General features: G+C 55.8%; 1 protein-coding gene across 10 annotated transcripts in view; it reads right to left on the bottom strand.

Annotated features, from left to right (window-relative positions):
• The window catches only part of BMP1 (bone morphogenetic protein 1), a 45,759-nt gene that overhangs the window by 1,279 nt on the left and 24,295 nt on the right, over positions 1–20,185 (bottom strand). For 6 of the 10 annotated variants that reach the window (XM_084997585.1, XM_084997582.1, XM_084997584.1 and 3 more), the window contains 10 exons: positions 18,731–18,847; positions 18,374–18,519; positions 18,077–18,272; positions 16,087–16,212; positions 14,802–14,962; positions 14,256–14,436; positions 10,005–10,130; positions 4,290–4,417; positions 3,733–3,946; positions 1,633–1,883 (listed from right to left, as the gene is read on the bottom strand). In XM_084997585.1, the coding sequence (XP_084853711.1) occupies positions 1,633–1,883; positions 3,733–3,946; positions 4,290–4,417; positions 10,005–10,130; positions 14,256–14,436; positions 14,802–14,962; positions 16,087–16,212; positions 18,077–18,272; positions 18,374–18,519; positions 18,731–18,847 (1,646 nt within the window). Of the gene's footprint in view, positions 1–1,632; positions 1,884–3,732; positions 3,947–4,289; positions 4,418–10,004; positions 10,810–14,255; positions 14,437–14,801; positions 14,963–16,086; positions 16,213–18,076; positions 18,273–18,373; positions 18,520–18,730; positions 18,848–20,185 lie in introns of all 10 variants that reach the window. The other 4 variants (XR_014828276.1, XR_014828273.1, XR_014828275.1 and 1 more) reach the window with 1 other exon arrangement.

Genomic DNA, 20,185 nt, shown 5'->3' with positions numbered 1-20,185 from the left:
ATAAACAAAAGACCACAAACAAACCAACCCACAAGCTAAGCATTAAAAAAAAAAAAAAAAAAAAAAAAGAGCAAACAGGAGTTTCTGGCGGGGATAAGGACAAATAAGAGGATGGCTGTGAAAGGGTTTTGCAAAGGGAGCAGTTTCTCTGAGTGGCTGACGTCCTGCTGCCCTGGCTGCGTTGCTTTGAGAGGAAGACAAGACACCAGGGCTCAGCCGTTGCCTCCTGCCCTCCCCCGACACCAGCCATGGCCAGCTCCAAGAGATGCCCCTTCCTAGACTCCTGTAAGCCCCTCCTCACCTCTGTGTGCCGGCCCTCAGAGGGAGAGCTGCCCACGCAGCACCAGCACACAGAGGCCCTGGCCCTCAAGGCGTGGAAGGGATCATTTCCGAGAACTTGGGGACATTTCCAGCAACCATGCCAGGAAAGCCCTGACGGAACTGGGTTCCTTCCCCAGGTCTCCTCCCATTGGCTCCAGCCTGGCGCAAGTCTCTGGAAGAAGCCACCTGGGGACACCCGATTTGGTGTATGACTCACCTGAATGTGTCAGATGAAGGGAGTCACAAAGGGCAAAGTAGGGAGGGGGCAAGAGCTTGGTAGCCAGTGGACTCTGGAGGCGGCTGAGCCAGGCAGGCCAGGGGGCAGTGTGTGCCACTGTCCACCCTCCACCCTATCTCAGTCCTGTCCAGCCCTTGCCAGGCAACAAAGGCTGAAGCTTTGCTCCTAAGGGGAGATTCTACTGGCCAGTGCTGGCTCCAGCAGCTGCTGCACCTCCTGGGAAGTTTAACCCTTCCTGGGACGGCCAGGCTGCCCTAGAGCTTGGCCAGGAGAGAGTCAGGGAACCAGGGAAGTGACAGCAAGGAGGGGGATTGTGAGGACACGTGCATAAGAATGAGTGTGTGGAACTGGGAGGGGGAAGGAGGAAAGGATTCAAAAAAACAAAAGGAACAAAACAAAAGAAGCCACAAGCTCTGCCTGGAGGAAGATGAATCTAAGTCTGTGGTTTTCCTGTGGCCTTAGTTAAAATCCCATCAAGCAAACTTCTGCCCACTGTCTCTGAAAGTGCCATTTTATGGACCAAGAAGTGATGCTCAGTGTCTGCTTGGACAACAGCACCAATATGCTTTGGGACCAGCTGGCCTTTCACCAAGAGAAACTGGCAGTGGAAGAGCTGAGGGTATTGTTATAGCTCTGCCAGACTGACGGCCTAGCACAGCTCAGCTCGGCCCTGGGCCCTGGCTCTTGCCCCAACCTCTGCCCTTATCCTAGGCCCTGGGGAGCTGCCTTTGGCCTGGGACGAGGGAGTGGGACAAGGGAGTAACGGGGCAGAGGGAAATCCATCTGCCTTCCCAGATGCAAACTACCCTGAAGACCCAATCAGACTGGTGCTGACCAGGTTTGGAGCAGGGCAGCGCTCATCCCAGAGGCTGCAGGAACCTCTGTGTTGGCCAAAGAGAACTGGGGTCCCCGGCTGGAGATGGCCCAGGGCAGGGTGGTCACCCACCAGGCTGGGTGTCCAGGTCCTCCAAAGCACCAGGCAGGGACCCCATGCCTGCAGAGGCGCTCCTGCACTGACACAGACCCAGAGGTCTCTGCACTGGGGTGAGAGGGGTTGGGGGTGGGGGCCTCACCCCTGAGCCGCAGTAGCGCCCCAGCCTGGGGGCCGTGCTGTCGTAACCGTCGAAGAGCTCCATGTAGTCATAGCCGCAGTCAGTCTCCTCCTCCACCTCGAAGGTCTGGAACACCAGCTCCACGCCGTAGCCTTCCTCGGCCACGATGACCCACTCGCAGTCCACCCCCCCAGGGTAGTTGTTGTCGCCAAACTGGGCGTGGGAGTAAAGGTCCTTGGTCTTCACCTCTGCCTGAACCTGGCCTCCACATTCTATGGGACACGAGATCGGTCATCACCCCCTGAGCATGGCTGCAGCCACTGTCCTTCCCCAGGCTCAGCCGTCCTGGCCGGATGGAGGCCCTGGGACAGAGCCACATGGCTAGTGATAGGTGGGTTTGGACTTGGTCCAGGCCTTGGCCTCTCTCCCCCTGGAGAGAGGCCCACAGAGGCCCAGGGACGCGGCTGGGTGAAAGGCCGCCAATCTGGAGGTGCTGGGGAGAGCGTGCTTGTCAAAAGTGGACTTTGCCAATTTGCTCCAGCTGATGGCTGCCATGGACGAACATAGGCCCTTTGAGCCAGAGCGCCCATTCTTAAGAGAGAAGAGGTACATCTGGATATTGTGTGAAAACTCCTAGTTTCTAAACGCGGGCTCATGTTTTTAAAAAACACAGTGAGGGGAGTTTCCGTTGTGGCTCAGCAGTAACAAACCCAACTAGTATCCATGAGGACTGGAGTTTGATCCCTGGCCTCGCTCAGTGGGTTAAGGATCCAGCATTGCTGCAAGGCAGTATAGGTTGCCCACGTGGCTCGGATCTGGTGTTGCCGTGGCTGTGGTGTAGGCTGGCAGCTGCAGCTCCCATTCGACTCCTAGCCTGGGAACGTCCATATGCCACAGGTGTGGCCCTTAAAAAAAAACAAACAAAACCCAGCATGGGCCAAACCCAGGAGGAGTTCTGGGACTCCAACTTGCAACCCTGTGCTGGGATGGGGCAAACAAGAGCAGGGAGGGCAGGGCCATCCGTGTCCACGTCCTCCCGATGCCCTCTGGCCTCTAGGACACCTGGGCTCACATGTGGGGAGTGGGCAGGCAGGGCCTGGGTCAGTGCTGAGGCGAAAGGGAGGAGGAGAGGCTGTGAAACCATCATTTCTGCAGCCTGTGGGCCTCCCCCAAAGGTAGCTTAAGACCCACAAGAAGCCTGCTAAGCCCCCAGCTGCCACCCCTACTCTGATGCCCCCAGCTGCCACCCCTGCTCTGACACCCCAGGCTTTGCAGGACTGGGATCCAGCCTTTCTCTGTAGCCACATCATTCCCACTTCACTGCTGCCCTCACATGTCCACAGTGCCAGCCAAAATAAATGACCTGTGTACACCCAGAGCTGTCCTGGGGTTGTGGCTGTGTCGGGCTCCTCCCTCTGCCTGGAAGGACCATCACCTCACACCCAGAGCGTGAACCTTATCATGTTTTGTCTCCTGCTTTAATTATCTGTCCTTGTCCTGTCTCACTGGCAGGCTGTGGGTCCCCGGGTGGTCTCAGGCCTGATTCACCTCCCCTGGGCCCTCTGAGTCCTCTGAACAGGGCCAGGGCTCAGTAAGAAGGCATCAAACAGAGGGACAGATAAATGCGGAGTAGACCCCCCAAGGGCGGAGAGGTTTGTCTGCCTTACTCATCTCGTGCCCCACACTTAGAATGCTGCCGCATACAAGCTATGCATTAACAGATGTCTGCAGGGTGAACTGACCCGTGAACTGGGGGGTTGGAATGTGGGCCAGCTCCCACAGTCAGGTGCCTACCGCTGGGACTCCAGCGGATGCCCTTCCACCCCGGCTTCCCTTCCCCCTGCTGTCACTGCCCTGTTTCCTGACCTTGGCACCCCTAACCAAGGCCTCCCCTCCCTCACCCAGAAGGCTTACTCGGCATCCCTGGCCTGGCTTCATTCAGAACACACAGTCTCCCTACCCAGCCACCAGCTGGGCCTGCCTACATCTTCACAGGCTCTTCGGAAACCCCACCCCAAGCCAAGGGCCCGCCTTTGAGACCAGGATCAGCAGGCACCTCTAGGTCAAAGGACAGCCTGAGGGCGCCAGCTGCCCAGGGACCTGGCCTGCAGCGGGCCTCACCTGTGGAGTGGGCGGCCTGGAAGCCCTTCCTCTGCACGGAGTTGTCTGAGTAGAAGCGCAGGAACATGCGGCTGCCTGTGGCCAGGACGGGCTCGGGTTTCTTGCTCCCACAGAAGCGGCCCAGGACGGGGGCCTTGGCGTCACGCCCGTCGTACACCTCCAAGTGGTCATAGGCGCACTCGGGCTGGGACTCGATGTCCATCTCCAGGAAGGTCTGGAGGACACGAGGGAGGACACGGTGTTAGGAACGTGGCTGGGGCAGGAGGCGTGGGTAACAGGTGGCCCCAAACCAAGGCCTCCAGACCCCAGTGCATCGATACCAGGGAAGCGGCCACTGCTGTGAGCAGGAGAGAGGGAGGACCCAGGAAGGGATCCAGGTGATGGCAGGGTGGAGGCCTCCGCACAGACCAGACGGGGTTCTCAAAGGAATAGCAGCCCTATGGGCTCAGCCAGGCCACCAGCCTGCAGCCTGGATCGCCCTGGGCAGAGCTCTGAACGATGGGAAACAGGTGATGGCCAGATGGCACGGATGAGCAGGCTGGGAGCGGGCACCTTACCAGCTTGACCCGGTGCCCGGGGGTGCTAGAGATGGCCCAGGTACACTCCTTCTTGCTGGGGTACTTGTCAGGCCAGTTGGGGCTGGTGATGGTGCCGCTGGTGGATGTCACCTTGTGGTCACAGCCAGCTGTGGGGAGGTGAGTAAGGGGAAGGGGATCAGTGGGGACCCCAGTGCTCCAGTGACTCCAAGAAGACCCTCCCACCCTCCTCCTCTCTTGCTTCTCTGTCCCCTACTCAGAAATGAACTGAAGGTGCATATTACTTCTTTTCCATTCAGTCACGCAGTCTGGGGGGATCTAGCTGCTTGGTTCCAAGCTGGACCCTGCCTGGTAGCATCCATGGAGGCCAGCCAGGCTTCCCAGGTGCCCTGGGTATACTCCTGGACCTCTGAGGCCATTTGGCCACCTCACCGCTGCCTTCCAAGAAGCTGGCATCCTCTGATCTCCTGCCACACCCCCATTCCCATGGAAGATTTTGGCGCCTGACTCAGTTCTTCCCACCCCCCTCCTGCCACCATCCTAGGTGACACCAACAAACACACAGATGGTCCATCCATACTCCGGCCTCTCTCCCCTGACCTCAACTCTCTAGTTCTCCCCTCTCTCCTTTCAAGGCTTTGCCATCGCCCTCCACTTCTCAATGATACAAATGCATCATCCTCTCAGTGGCCTCGTCCCATTCTTCCAGGCTGCTCAGCCACCACCCTCCTTTAATGCCTCTTTGACTTTTAAGAGACCTCCACATCCTTGACCGTTCTGGCTTCTCTCAATGCTTCCTCCTGGGTTGACTTAACTTGCTTCTCTACCAGTTGGACCACCTGGCTGATCACCCCAACTGATCATCAGCTGCTCGAACTGCTCCATCTTGGAAAACCCTGTCTGTGGTCTCCAAGAATGGCTGGGCCCCTGCCACTTGATAGTCTTTGGATTTGACCTTCACCAGCTCCATCTCTCACCTCCTCAGCTATTGCTCCAAGCCTTCAGCCCTCTCCTAAACTCCCAGGGTCCCTGCCAACAGACCACCTCACCTCCCACCTCCTCGAGAAAAGCAGGGCCCTCAAATACGAACGACTTCAACTTCCCGTACCCAACCTGCAAACTCACCTTCCCGCCTGCCTCATCTCGAAGGTGCTCTCCTCTCCAGCAGGACAGGATTTTCCTCCCGTGAGCTGGAGCCCATGGCTGCCCGCTACCTGCAAACCCTCATACCACACATCATCCACCCTCACCCTCTCTGCCAGCTCTGCCAGCCCTCGAACCTTCCTGCACTTTGCCCATCCTAAGACAACTCTCCCCTCTGGCCACTGCCCATCCTGTCTCCTTTTCTTCAAGACAACTTGGTATCAACTATTACATTTAGAATGGATAAGCAATGAGGTCCTATTGTACAGCTCGGGAAACTATATCCAATCTCTTGGGATAGAACATGATAGAAGACAGTATGGGAAAAAGAATGTTTATATAGATATATATGACCCAGTTACTATGCTGTATGGCAGAAATGGACACAACAGAGTTCCCATTGTGGCTCAACAGGTTAGGAATCCGACTAGCATCCATGAGGATGCGGGTTTGATTCCCAGCCTAGCTCAGTGGGTTAAGGGATCTGGCATTGCCACAAGCTGCAGCATAGGTTGCAGATGAGGCTCGGCTCTGGTGTTGCTGTGGCTGTGGAGTAGGCTGGCAACTGCAGCTCTGATTGGACCCCTAGCCTGGGAACTTCCATATGCTGTGGGTAAATCCCTAAAAAGACAGAGAAAAAAAAGAAAGAGAGAAATTGATACAACACAGTAAACAACTATACCCTAATTAAAAAAAAAAAAAGAAAACTTGTTATCACCATGTTCTTGTGACTCATGGCTCCTTGATCCACTGCAATCTTCCTTCTGCCTCAGAAAAGGACAGCTTCGAGAACTCCAATTTATTTATTAATTTGTTTTAAATAACATGAAAGTTCCCAGGCTAGGAGTCAAATTGGAGTTACAGCTGCCAGTCTATACCACAGCCACAGTAACAAGGGATTCCAGCCACATCTGCAACTATGCCACAGCTTGTGGCAACTCTGGATCCTTAACCCACTGAGCAAGGCCAGAGATGGATCAAACCTACATATTCATGGATACTAATCGGATTCTTTTTCTTCTTCTTCTTCTTCTTCTTTTTTTCTGCTTTTTAGGGCCGCACTCATGGCATATGGAGGTTCCCAGGCAAGGTGTCAAATCGGAACTACAGCTGCCAGTCTATGTCACAGCCACAGCAACGCAGGATCCAAGCCCCATCTGCGACTTACACCACAGCTCACGGCACAATTCTGGATCCTTAACCCACTGAGCGAGGCCAGGGATTGAACCTGCAACCTCATAATTCCTAGACGGATTCATTTCTGCTGCACCATGACGGGAACTCCGATACTAATCGGATTTTTAACCCATTGAGATACAGCAGATTTGTGCTGGGAATTCCACCAACTGCAATTTAAAAGCAAATGTTCCTTATGCATCATCATGCACTCCGACAGGCCCCTCTGGGAAAGCCAGTGGGCTGCTGGCTGGGGAGGGGGAGAGGGAGGGTGGGGTGCAGGCCCCACATCTATGCCTGTCGTCAGATGCTCAAAGAATGAATGCACAGCCATCAGGGCCCAGAGAGGGGCAGAGCCCTCGCAACCTGCCCTGTGGCCCAGGGAGAGGCAGGTGGATCTCCAGCCTCCACATTTGAGCTGTGAGCTGCTTCTGCTACCTAGCTGCAGCTTCCTGTGTCCCCCCTCACTGCCTACCCCCTGCATTTCTACACTGGTCTTACACGCCCCCCAATTTCTCCTTCCTTGCACACTTCTGCCCACCTGCCCAGCTAGACTGCAGTCTCCTCAGGAGCAGAGGGATCCCCTCTTTTTTTCTTCTTTTTAGGGCCGCACTCACAGCATATGGAAGTTCTCAGGCTGGGGGTCAAGTTGGAATTGCAGCTGAGGCCTACACCACAGTCATAGCAACTCGGGATCTGAGCCACATCTGTGACTTATGCCTTAGCTCATGGCAACACTGGATCCTTAACTTACCGAGCCAGGCCAGGGATTGAACCCACATCCTCATGGATACTAGTTAGGTTCTTAACCCACCGAGCCACAGTGGGAACTCCCATAGGGATCCCCTCTTGAACCCCCTACAGGACTCTGCACAGCACTGCACCCTCCGCAGGGGCCAGGGAATCTGACTGGTTTGTTAGTAGCCTACCGCTTGTGTAAGGAACCAACAGTGCTTCCGAAGTCAATCAGAGCTACGCACAGGCCATCTTCCCAAGAAGTTTATACCTTCTCCTGGCTCTCTTGTTGATGTTGATGCCAAGGATTCTTTAGCAAAATCCTTTTTCATAGAGAGTACGGGATAGCATGCAGTTTAGACAACATCAGAAGAAGATCCCCTTAGCTAAAAGATGGGGAGGCTCCGTGAGCTGGGAACTCTGTATATGGGGAGCCTGAACTCTGTATATGGAAGTCCTGCAGTGTCCATTGGGTGCTTCAACTCTGCTTATTCTAATTTTTTTAAATTTTTAATTTTACTTTTAGGGCCACACCATTGGCATATGGAAGTTCCCAGGCTAGGGGTTGAATTGGAGCTACAACTGCTGGTCTACACCACAGCCACAGCAACATGGGATCCAAGCCACATCTTCAACCTACACCACAGCTCACGGCAATGCTGGATCCTTGACTCACTGAGAGAGGCCAGGGATTGAACCTGCATCCTCATGGTTACTAGTCGGGTTCTTAACCCACTAAGCCACAATGGGAACCCCAACTCTGCTTATTCTAATTGGCAGTTTATTTGTTGGTACCTTGTTGTCCCTCTAGTAATGATGTGGAGAGGCATTTGCCAGGCACTGGGCTAAGTGCTCAAAGCAAGGGCTTGAAACCTTCAGACCAGGTCATGGTGAAGCAACTGAAGCTCAGAGAGGCGAAGTGACTTGCCCAACTGAAGGCACACAGACCTTCAGTGTCAGAGGTGAGTCTGTGTTGTCCTGTTGGGATCATATTTCCCCAGCAGGCACGGGTCACTGTGGAATTAATGACTGGGAGCAGGCCAGAGCTGTACTGTATCCAGAGAGGTATCATGTGATATGAGCGATGGCATGAGAGCTGTTTTCAAGGATCTGTGGGCCTTCAGTGTCAGGGAGGCAGCGGCTCTGGTCTGAATGTCCCCAGGGGTCAGAGATGTGACCAATAAAGTGACATACGTGACTGTATTCTAACACCTTCATTAATTTCATTTCCAGGAGTTAATACATAATTTAATACATAATTTTTATAAGATCGCTTTCTTAAGCTGCCACCTCTCTTTTTTTTTGTCTTTTCAGAGCCACACCTATGGTATATGGAGGTTCCCAGGCTAGGGGTCTAATTGTAGCTGTAGCGGCCGGCTTACGCCAGAGCCACAGCAATGCAAGATCCGAGGCGCATCTGCGACCTACACCACAGCTCAGGGCAACACCGCATCCTTAACCCACTGAGCAAGGCCAGGGATCAAACCCGCAACTTCATGGCTCCTAGTTGGATTCGGTAACCACTGAGCCACGACGAGCCCTGCCCCCTCTCCTTGACAGCCCCAGCACTCTGTGTTCCCTGGGGTTCTCCTTTTCAGCACTCTGCCCAGAAACCTGAGTTTCTATTCACATTTTGCCTCTTACTTTCTCCAACTATTCTGGCAGCAGGGGCCAACTGGCAGGAAGACAGAGAGAGAAAATAAGGAAAGGTGGTATGTCCCAAGCCCTTGTGATCATAGACTCTCTAAGCCAAAAGGAAAGCTTCCCCCTTCTTCAATTTTAGACACCTGTGCCCTTCTCTGTACCCACTGTCACCGTTAAGAGCTATAATCGCTGCTTTCCAAACTGGAAATAGAGGCCTTCTCCTAGGGCTCTGCTGGAGAAGCTCTTGTCATGAGCCAGGCACTGCACGGAGCATATCACAGTGCCCCCCCCCAGGAGGAAGGAGCTAGTACCATTATTATTACTACCGGTCACTCCTGAGCAACCCCAGGCGTGGAGAGGAAGTCAGTTGTTCGAGGGCACACAGCTGGCCAGAAGGCAGGGATGGGCCAGGCAGCCTGGCTCCACAATCTCTGTTTTCTTTTTCTTAGGGCCTCACCCATGGCATCTGGAAGTTCCCAGGCTAGTGGTCGAATCAGAGCTGCAGCTGCCAGCCTATGCCACAGTTACAGCAATGGCTGATCTGAGCCACATCTGTGACCTACACTGCAGCTCACGGCAATGCTGGATCCTTAACCTACTAAGTGAGTCCAGGGATTGCACCCGAAACCTCATGGGTACTAGTCAGGTTCATTACTGCTGAGCCACAATGGGAGCTCCCAGAATCTGTGTTCTTAACCACTGTACCATCTCACCTCCCTGACGGGGAGGTTGGCACACACAAAAAGAGACTGGGACATGGACTTTGAGGTACATTAAAAATGGGGTGTGGGACAGCCATGAGCCCCTACTCTCCTGATGCGCATAAGCCCAGAAGTGTGTGTGGCCTGGATATTGCTGGGGATGGGGTGGCAGTGAGGGGTCTATGCACCAGGTGGGAGGCAAAGCTAGGTGACCTCAGGTCATCAGCTTCATGAGTCTGAACAGAGGCCGAGGGAGATGGCACCTCTGACCTGGCTCCCCAGCCTCAGTCCTTCGGGCAGCACCATAAGCAAGGGGAGGTGTTCTGGCAGCGCTTACCTTCCTTGCAGTCGTGTTTGTTGTCATGGAGGACAAAGCCGCTGCGACACTGACACTCGTAGCTGCCGAAGGTGTTGACGCAGTCTTGCTGGCAACCGCCGTTATCCTTGGAGCACTCGTCCTTGTCTGCAGGAGGAGCAAGCAAGGGGCAGACCAGTCTGTGCCAGGCTAAGGCCTTGTCACCCCAGGGGAAGTGGATGGGAGGCCTGGCTGGGCGTCCCCCCACCAGAAGGCAGGGTGGGGAGCAGAGGTCAAGGCCATGACGGGGGTCCTGGGCACTGCGCCAAGCGGAGCCAGCTGAGGGGGGCCCAGCTGTGGGGGGAGAAAGTAGAAGTGGGTGGAGGGAGGTCTGGGGTCTGGAGCTGACCGGCATGGGAACCCCCTACCATTACCTGCTTACTGGACAGACGGACAAGTGGAAAAACAGACACACGGACAAGCAGACTGCAAGAGAAAGGAGCAGGACGCAGGGGTCCCTCTTTTACTTCACAATGGGAAATGTCACAGACACCATCAAAATGGGAGGGGTGGGAGGCAGGGAGGGTCCCCTGTCCACGTGAGGGGGACGGGGGCGAGGAGAGCACCAGTTCTGTCCGGCCAGAGGGCGGCGGCCGACATGGCAGAGTGGAGGTGGGGGTGGGCGGCAGCCAAGCCTCCCAGCCCATCCCGTCCAAGGTGAGGTTCCTGAGTAACAAAGGGTCCGGGAGGCCAGGCTGGCCTCACTGGGGGGTCCGGTTTCTTTTCTGCACTCGGAATTTGAGCTGGTGGGGGCGTCCCCGGGGGGGCTGCAGAGCTGGCCTCTTTTCTGAAACGAGAGAGAGAAGGAGAAAAGGGACCAAGGGGTGGGGGCGGAGGGCGGGGCCAGGGAGGGAGAGCAGTGAGAACCGGGCGGCTCCGAGGCGGTCCGCGGGCGGCGCGGGCAGGGGGCAGCGGGACACACATGCACGACGGCCATGTCCGGCGCAGCCAGGTCACGGACAGGCAGCAGGTGGGAGGAGGCGCAGCGACAGGGGACTATGGGAGGAAGCCTGCGGCAGGGAGAAGGCCCAGGGGGTGGGAAGGAGGGAGATGCAGAGTCTCGGGCAGAGGGGAGCAGTCCTTGGGAAGGGGCCTCATCCAGAGCTCGGCTCTCTCCTTCTGGTGCTACTGCTAGAGTGTGTGGCAGACAGACACGAACTCACACCCAAACCCACAGGATCCCTCACCCATGCTGTTGTCCTGACAAGGCAGCACAGACACACACACTTGCATGTGCACATATGCCAGCCCCTCACACACAGGCACCACACGCATACACATCAGCCATCAGCAGCCTGTGGACACGTGCACACAGAGACAGATGCTGCTCGCTCCCTCACTCGCTCCCCATGTATGTAGGAAGTGTGCACAGGTACAAACACACAGGCATAGCTGCACTCAGTGCCCTGCACACAGTACAAACGGAGACACATGTGGATGCAGAGACCAGGGCCCATCAGCAGACCTGTGGGCTCAGGAGCGCGCATGTGTGCAGCTGCTTCCGTTTGGGTGGATCTGCACATGCGCTGGCCCATGAATGCAAAGCCTGACACACAGAGGGCCGCGTGCTCACCGCCATGGGTGCATCACACACGTAGTCTCTAATCTCTCCGTGGTCATTTTGGGTAGTGTGTGCCTGGCACAGAGGCAGGCATTCAGGGAAGGAGAGTGGACACCCAGAATTCCATAGATGAACCCCGAGATAGAAATATGTCTGCTGGCATTCCCATGGCCAGGCAGGGTTGGTGATAGTGGGGGACCCGTTCCTGGTCTCCCTCAGGAGAGGGCCCAAGAGCTGGAGCATTGGCTCCCATGAGGCCCTGCTTCTCCAGTCCATCCTCAGGTGAGCCAGACCCCTTGGGGCCCACAAAAAGCCCAGGGCAAGAATGTAGGCCCTATGCCCTTTCCCGGGTCTCCTCAGTGAGAGCATCACGAGGTCTCTGGCTGAGGGCCCTGTGGAAGCTGCCTTTGAGCAGGCCCTTTGGGCATGTATGGGTGACAGGCACCCTATAACCCATCCTGGGGTTCACTGAGGAGCTCGCTGATGACTATACAGGGAGCCTCAGGACCCCCTGCCATGGACTGACCAAGGATTTTCCTGAAATGTTTTGACCCCCATGCCTGCCTCATACTTGTACCCCAAATACTGAGTACAGTGCTTGAAATACAGGAGGGGAGAAGAAATACCCGCCCAATGATCGAGTGAGTGGCTGAGTGCAGGAGTGAGGCCGTGACCCCCGAGGAAGGCCTGCTGTAGCGCCCAGGCTGGGGCTCTGGCACGTGGGCGGCAGCCTCTCCTGGGAGCCAGGGGAGCGGGATGCAGGAGGGGCAGGAGCAGAGGGTGGACAAGGAGATGGCACTCACCCTCCAGTGCCAAATGCCCCGGAAGGTGGCTGGGGTCACACTGAAGGTCTTCAGGTTCTCTCTTCTTCTTGCCTTACGGTCTCATCGCTGGGTGTCCCAAAAGTCCAAATAGCGCCCCTCCTGGGGGGCCAGGGTCAGATGCCCCGGGCCCTGAGGGCTGAACCTCGATGCCCACCGGTGAGGGTCCTCTGCCAGTCTCTTGTGCAAAGGGGCAGCGCGTGCGTGTGCATGTGCCAGTGTGCACGTGTGTTTGCGTGTGTGTATGTCTGTGCAGGGCTGAGGCGGGGCTGGGCATAGTGTCTGGCCAGGATGAAGAGCCCTGGGCTCTAGGCCTGACAGATGTGGTGTCGGTCCCCTTCTGCCCTCCCCCCAAGACTGGAGCACAGAAGGGCAGGAAGAGACAAGAGTAAGCAGGTAATGGTTTCCACTGGACTGAGCCCACCCCTGAGTGGGTGGTACCACCCCTCAGCCCTCTGGTGAGCACCTCACCGGAGTTCCAGGGGGGCCCAGGGAAGAGAGGGGTTTGCATTGCCAGAGGAAGGTCTCAGCCAGCAGTGGTGCAGGGGCTGTGGGGCACTGTAAGCAGAGCGAGTGGCTGGCAGTGCCAAGCAGGGAAACAGGGCACAGGGGCAGTGCATGGCATCCAGTGGGCAGGCAGGGGTGCAGGGCGGCCACATAGGGGGCTCGAGGATGCAGGACCCTGGGCAAAGGAGGGGAGAAGGAAGGCAGCGTGGACCCGGCCCTGGGCTTCTGGCCATCCTGCCTCCCATGCCCGGCCCACCAGGCGGGCTGGGGATGAGGAGCGTGGGCCACTCCCTGACAAAACTATATGCCAGCCAACCCACCAGCCCCCTGCTCTCTCCTTAGAGCTCCCCAGCCCTGCACTGCCTGGGCCCCCACTCCTACTGCCTCTGGAAAACCACCAGTCTCCTGACAGCCTCGCCCCCAGGGAATGACTAAGGAACTACTAGAGCAGGGGAGGGGTTTCCAGGGACCCTAGGAGGTCCAGCTCAGAGGCTGGGCAGGGGATTCTGATCACCATTTAGTCTGCCTGAAGATGGCACCAGCAGAGGGACTCTATCCCATGTCCATACAGTGGACAGCTCTCAACAGATGGATGCTGGTTGGGTCTGAGTCCCCCACCACGGGCCTAGGGGGAGTGGGAAGGCCTTGGGGATGAGAGGAGGGGGGCTCCTCATCTTTTCTTTTTCTCTTTCTTTTCAGGGCTGTACCTGCGGAATATGGGAGTTCCCAGGCTAGATCAAATCAGCTATAGCTGCCAGCCTACACCACAGCCACAGCAACGCCAGACCAGAGTTGCATCTGCAACCTACACCACAGCTCACAGCAACACCAGATCCTTAACCCACTGAGTGGGGCCAGGGATTGAACCTGCATCCTTATGGATACTAGCTGGGCTTGATACTGCTGAGCTACAATGGGAACTCCTCCTCATCTGTTCTGAGGGCCCCCACCTCCTGATGTGACACGTGCAGGGTCTGATTAAAGACCTAGCTATTGCCAGATAACACACCTTGTCTGTAGGCTGCTGGTGTCAAGACTCACTGAACTCTCTGTCCTGGGCCTGCCCTCTCCCCAGCCTTGCCCTCTGGCTCCTGAGATGGGGACTACCCGCTCTCTTCTTTCCTGCAGGCCCTTCCTGCCCATCCTCAGGTTGGCTCCCATACAGCCCCAAGGGCTCTGGAAGAGTGGGGTTCGGGTGGGGAGGGGCTGGCCTGGTGGTGGAGGGCTTGTTGGGGGAGCAGGGGACAGACACTGCTGCCTGGCATGGGAGAGGCTGGGGAATGCAGCGGTGCAGTGGCAGGAAGAAGGGGAGGCCGGGCTCGGAGCCGGGGAGTCCGGGGTTACCTGAGAAGAAGTGGGCCTTGAAGCCCTTTTTGGAGACTGTGTTGTCAGACTTGAACTCCACACGCATGTTGTTGTACTGGGAGGTGATGACCTCGGGCTTTTCAGAGCCACAGAACTTGCCATGCAGCTTGGAGTCGGCTGTGAGTCCGCTGCGCACCTCCACGAAGTCATACTTGCACACCTGCAGGGCAGCACAGCTCCAGGCCCACCTCCTCCGGGAAGCCTCTCATGACCACCCCCGCCCGGGGAGGCTCCCTGTTCTGTGGGTCCTTTTGCTTTTAGTTATGTGCTTTGCCAGATCTAACAATTCAAAGGTGCCACCCCCCCATCCGTCCTGGGCTCCCCGCACAGGCCCCCAGCTCTGCCTCTCTCCACAAGCTTCCCGACTCCACACGCCTCATTCCCACAAGCCACGTGCTTCCCGGCCTTTAGGGCCCTCCTGCCTGAGCACCCCCTGCTTCCCCGAACCACTCCCTGGGGTATTTCTTTCAGAGGGTAGAGAGCAGGCACCGAGCCGAATCTTCTCAGCCCTGGGTGGGTGCTTACGTCATTGCCCTCGGTCTCGAAGAAGTCAAACTGCAGAGAGATGCGGTACTGGGTGGGGGCCACCAGCTGCCAGATGCAGTTTTTGTTAGGGGGGTACTCCTTGGGCCAGCCCGGGCTGGTGATGGAGCCATTGAGTTTGGTGAGGAATCCACCACAGGCAGCTGGGGGCACAAGGGAGACGGCATCACCCACCAGGAGATCCCGTTCTAGAGAAGAGTGTGGGACCTGGGCTGGGTGCTTTAAGGAGGAGGTGTGGGTTTGTGGGTTCCCCCAGCCCGGGGGCTTGTCTGGTCTCTCAGGGACAGAAGGGAAGGAGGCAGGGTGAGGGGGGTGGCTGCAGAGCATGAGGATTGTGTGTGGCCATTTCTAGTGTCTCTGCAGGAGAAAAGGCTGGGCATGCACTTAGAGGGAGGACAGGAGGTGAGGGGCTCCAGAAGGGCAGTGCCGGTGGGCAGGGAGGACCAGGAGGAGGGCAGGGAGGACCAGAAGGAAGGCAGGGAGGACCAGGAGGAGGACGGGGAGGACCAGGGTGGGGAGGACTGAGAGGAGGGCAGGGAGGACCAGGAGGAGGGCGGGGAGGACCAGAAGGAGGGCAGGGAGCACCAGGAAGAAGGCAGGGAGGGCTGGGAGGAGAGCAGGGAGGACCGGGGTGGGGAGGACTGAGAGGAGGGCAGGGAGGATCAGGAAGAAGGCAGGGAGGATCAGGGAGGAGGTCAGGGAGGGCTGGGAGGAGAGCAGGGAGGACTAAGAGGACGGCAGGGAGGACAGGGAGTGGGACAGGGCGGACCAGGAGGAGGGTGGGGAGAATTGAGAGGAGGGAAGGGAGGACTGGGAGGAGGGCAGGGAGGACTGGGAAGAGGGCAGGAAGGGAGGCAGGGAGGACTAGGGGGGTGGAGCGGGACCAGGAAGCACGGAGAGGGAGCTGCTCAGAGGTGAGTGGAGAGAAGCGGAGCAGCAAGATCAGGCTGAGCTGGCGCTGCTTAGCCAGAGAGCATTTCACTAGCCTTTTGGGAACATTTATAATGAGAGGCTAAAACTCAGTGTTTTCTGGTGGGTGACGAAATCAATCAAAATCATTTAAAAAGAAGAATAAGAAAACAAAGCAAAACAAAACATATTGGGAGTACATCACACCTGGTCACAGTGGTTCTGGGGGATGGAAATATACAATGTGTTCCTTAACCTGTGAGTGGTGAACAAAGTGCCAGAGAATCCCAGCTTTTCCAGAAAGAGGTCTATCCAAGGCCATAAGAGATCAGGGCTGGTGGGTGGGCATGGTACTCACCCTCACAGCGACGCTTGTCGGGGGCCAGCTCGTACCCAGGGTCGCAGCTGCACTTGTAGCTGCCCAGAGTGTTGAGGCACCGCTGCTCACAGCCCCCGCGGTTGGGCCGAGAGCACTCGTCCACCTCTGCCGTTGGAAGGAAGGGGTCAGTGATGGCCAGTCTGGGGCCTGGATCTCCCCTTCTGCCTGCTGCTTGAGAGTCTATTCTGGGGTCTTTCGGGCTCCTGAGACCCACCACCACCACCACTTCAGCAGGAGGAAGTCAGCTGTGACCACTGCCCCCAGCCCCGGTCCACTCAGCTCTGAGGCCGTGGGCTTTCCCGCCCCCACCCAGTCCTCCACGGCTGCTCAGAACCTCCCTAGGTCTCCAGGGGCTCCTGCCCATGACAACCCCAAAGGGGCAGGCAGTGCTCTGAAGGAGGGGACAGGTGGACCCCGTGGAGCTTTCCTTCTGACCAGACTGGCTAGGCTGGTGGCCACCACTATTCACTGATGCCTCTCATGTGCTATCCCCTGGTTGAGTGCTATTCTTTCATTTCTCCTTCAACCCCTAAAGGAAGGAGGAGCTGTTACTGTCCTCCACTTACAGACGTGGAAATGAGGTTCGGGCAGAATGTCCTGCCCAGGGTCACAACGATAAAAAGTCCACACAGCTTTGCCTCCTCCCTGAGCTCCTGTGGCGCTTCCCATCTCTACATCTCACCAACACTCCTTCCATGCAAACCCTGGGACTTTAAGGCAACTCCTGAACTGTTACGTCAATGTACAGTCCAGCGCCTACTGTGCATCAGCTACTTTTACCTAAGCTTGTTCTTTACTCAATGAGGTATGTGGTTTTTCAGTGGGACTCTTACTGCACAGTTAGGCCATATATTCAAAAGCAGGGGCCCAGGGTCTGCACATCCCTCCGGGTGTCTGTGTGAAGGGAGTGAATGAATAAGAAATGCAGTCACCATTCACAATAGCCAGCGTGTCTGCCAATGGATGAGGCTCAAAGAAATGTGGGCTAGACACTCAGTGGAATACTAGTCAGCCTTAAAAAGAAAGGAAATTCCAGAGTTCCCATTGTGGCTCAGCAGTTAGCAAACCTGACTAGCATCCATGACGATACAGGTTCGATTCCTGGCTTTGCTCAGTGGCTTAAGGATCCGGCGTTGCCATGAGCTGTGATGTAGGTTGCAGAAGCAGCTCAGATCCCTCATTGCTGTGGTTGTGGCGTAGGCTGGTGACTACAGCTCTGATTGGACCCCTAGTCTGGGAACATCCATATGCCCCAGGTGCAGCCCTAAAAAGACCAAAAAAAAAATATATATAAAAAAAAAGGAAATTCCATCCAACATAGGTGACAACACGGATGAACCTTAAGGTAAGTAAAATAAACCAGTGACAGAAAGTCAAAGTCTGCATGATTCCACTTACACGAGGTATCTAAAATAGCCAAATTCAGGAGTTCCATTTGCGGCTCAGCAGTAACAAATCCAACTAGTATCCATGAGGATGCGGATTCGATTCCTGGCCTCGCTTGGGAGGTTAAGTATCCCCTGTTGCTGTGAGCTGCAGTGTAGGTCGAAGACACAGCTCGGATCCTGCATTGCTGTGACTGGCACAGGCCAGCAATTGCAGCTCCAATTCGACCCCTAGTCTGGGAACTTCCATATGCTGTGGGTATGACCCTAAAAGACCAATAAAATAAAATAGCCAAATTCATAAAAATAAAGTGGGATGGTGGATGCCAGATGCTGGTGGCAGGGAGGATGGGGAGTTACTAATTATCAGGCATGAAGTTTCAGTCAAGTGTGGAGATCTAGCTGGACGATACTGTGCCTATGTTCTTAGCAATACGGGATCACACACTTAGAAGTTCTGAGGGGAGAGCTCATGTGAAGTGTTCTTACCTCAAGCAAATAAAAATTTAAAATAAAAAGAGGGACTGAAGGAGGGTGGGTTGGTCACGGGGATGGGCAGGGTGGGGGACTGGAGAAGGATGTACCTTTGAAAAAGTTGACGGCGAAGCCAGCTTTGTTAATGGACCCGTCGGAGACGAACTTGAGCCAGAGGCGGCTGGACGTGCTCTTGATGTCATCGGGCTTCTCGTAGCCACAGTAGCGCCCTATGAGGGTGCTGCTCTCACTGTGTCCATCTCGTACCTCCAGGTAGTCGTAGGCACAGCTGTCGTGGCGCTCAATCTGGAGGTCGGGGGCTCTGTCAGCGGGAGGAGCGCTGGCAGCCCAGACCCAAGCCCTGGAAACCCGAAGGGGATGGTGGTCCTGGGGGGTCTCTGACCCACCTCAAAGGACTGGAACGTGAGGCCCACGTGGAAGCCCTCAGATACTTGGATCCGCCAGATGCAGACTTTGCTAGGCCGGTAGTCGTCTGGGTAATTGGGTGACTGGATGTGGCCATTGTCCTTTTTCACATCTCCCCCACAGATGGCTTTGGGGACAGGGGACAAGGTGGGAAAATCAGGACATCCGTCAGAATGCTCTCCTCTCTTGCCCACATCCCTAGACTCCCACTGCCCTGGCCCCAGTAGATCCCAACAGGATCGTCACTTTCTCCTCACAGGTGCCAGGAGGGAGGGGCTCTGGCGTGTATCTAGGGACCCCCCCATCTCTGACCCCCCACCCCCCGCCTCAGTCAGTACCTTCATAGACGGCAAAGAAGCCCTTCCCGACCCAGTTGCTGCTACTGCGGAACTCAACCCAGAGGCGGCTGTCAGTGGAGACGATGGGCTCGGGCAGTTTGCCCCCGCAGAAGCGGCCTGTGCAGGCGGTGTGGACAGAGGACAGTGAGGCCCGAAGCAAGGCCTTATCCCTTCCCGCACCAGGACTTCAGGAAACCCTGAAGCTCTCTGGGGAGCCTGGGGGTCCCAGCCCTGGTCTGCACTTGACACACATTCCCAGGAGCACAGACCCTCCAGTTGGCCTGCATTTGGTCCAAGATCCAGCTGGGCCTTGAAGAGCCAGAGACCGCTCCAGAAGGTTTCATGCACTTGAGGGAAAGGATATGACTGCCTCTGGGAGGAAAGGTGACTCCTTAACTATCAACTCTATCTGTGTTTTATTTACTTTTTAAAAAGCGCTACGATCATTAATTACTTATTTATATACACTCTGTGCAAACAAGTAATAACCAAAAATGAACACAACTTTCTTTGTACAGCACAAAATGTTTTCATTGTTCAAATGCAGGGGATGCCATAGGACCCCCAACTAAATCCCAGAAAACACCCCTTTTGAAATAAAACACAACAGGAATCCACGTAAGCAGATGAGGATGGCCATCAGTGGAATTCTTTTAGTCAAGGACCGACTAGGAATGATGTGTGTGTTCCTAATAAGACGGGTGTTTCCCAACATTCGGCAAGGGACAGAGGGTGCTGCCCTAGGAATGTAAGTTATGAAAAAGAAACTGCAATCTTGGAAATGCTAACACTACTGTAGCAGGAAGTGTCGTAATGACAGCTGCTTTGGGTGACTAATAAGAAATATTCCAATACTAGAAACTGGGGTTGTGTGTGGTGGGGTGGGAGATGGTTAGCAAGGATTTGTCAGCTCGCCTCAGGCACAGGATGTGGGACAAAAGTTCTACTGCTAATGAGTTGGTCCTGAGCTACTTAGGATCCTGTCCAGATCAGAGAAGAATTCATATGGCCCCTCAGGCTCTAAATATCTATGTCCTTTTTTTTTTTTTTTTTTTTTTTTCTTTTTAGGGCCGCACCTGCGGCATATCGAGGTTCCCAGGCTGGGGGTTGAATCGGAGCTACAGCTGCCGGCCTACGCCACAGCCACAGCAACGCAGGATCCGAGCCGTGTCTGCAGCCTACACCACAGTTCACGGCAATGCCGGATCCTTAATCCACTGAGCGAGGCCAGGGATCAAACCTGCAACCTCATGGTTCCTAGTCGGATTCGTTTCCGCTGTGCCACAATGGAAACTCCACTAAATCTATGTCCATTACGGCATCTTCTGCCCTGCGGTTCTGACCCACCCATCCCCTACTTGCCACCCCCCCCCAGACAAAACATCCTGTGCAAACACGTTTGGGCCACCGCACCAGGAATGAGGGTGCACTGTGGGCACCCTCAGGTCACATCTT

Source organism: Sus scrofa, chromosome 14 (assembly GCF_054392235.1).
Source record: "Sus scrofa isolate SSC_HxYL_T2T_F1_AM1 chromosome 14, Sscrofa_HxYL_maternal_Yorkshire_Landrace_v2.0, whole genome shotgun sequence".
Lineage (NCBI taxonomy): Eukaryota > Metazoa > Chordata > Mammalia > Artiodactyla > Suidae > Sus > Sus scrofa.
This window is presented reverse-complemented; position numbering and strand designations above follow the sequence as displayed.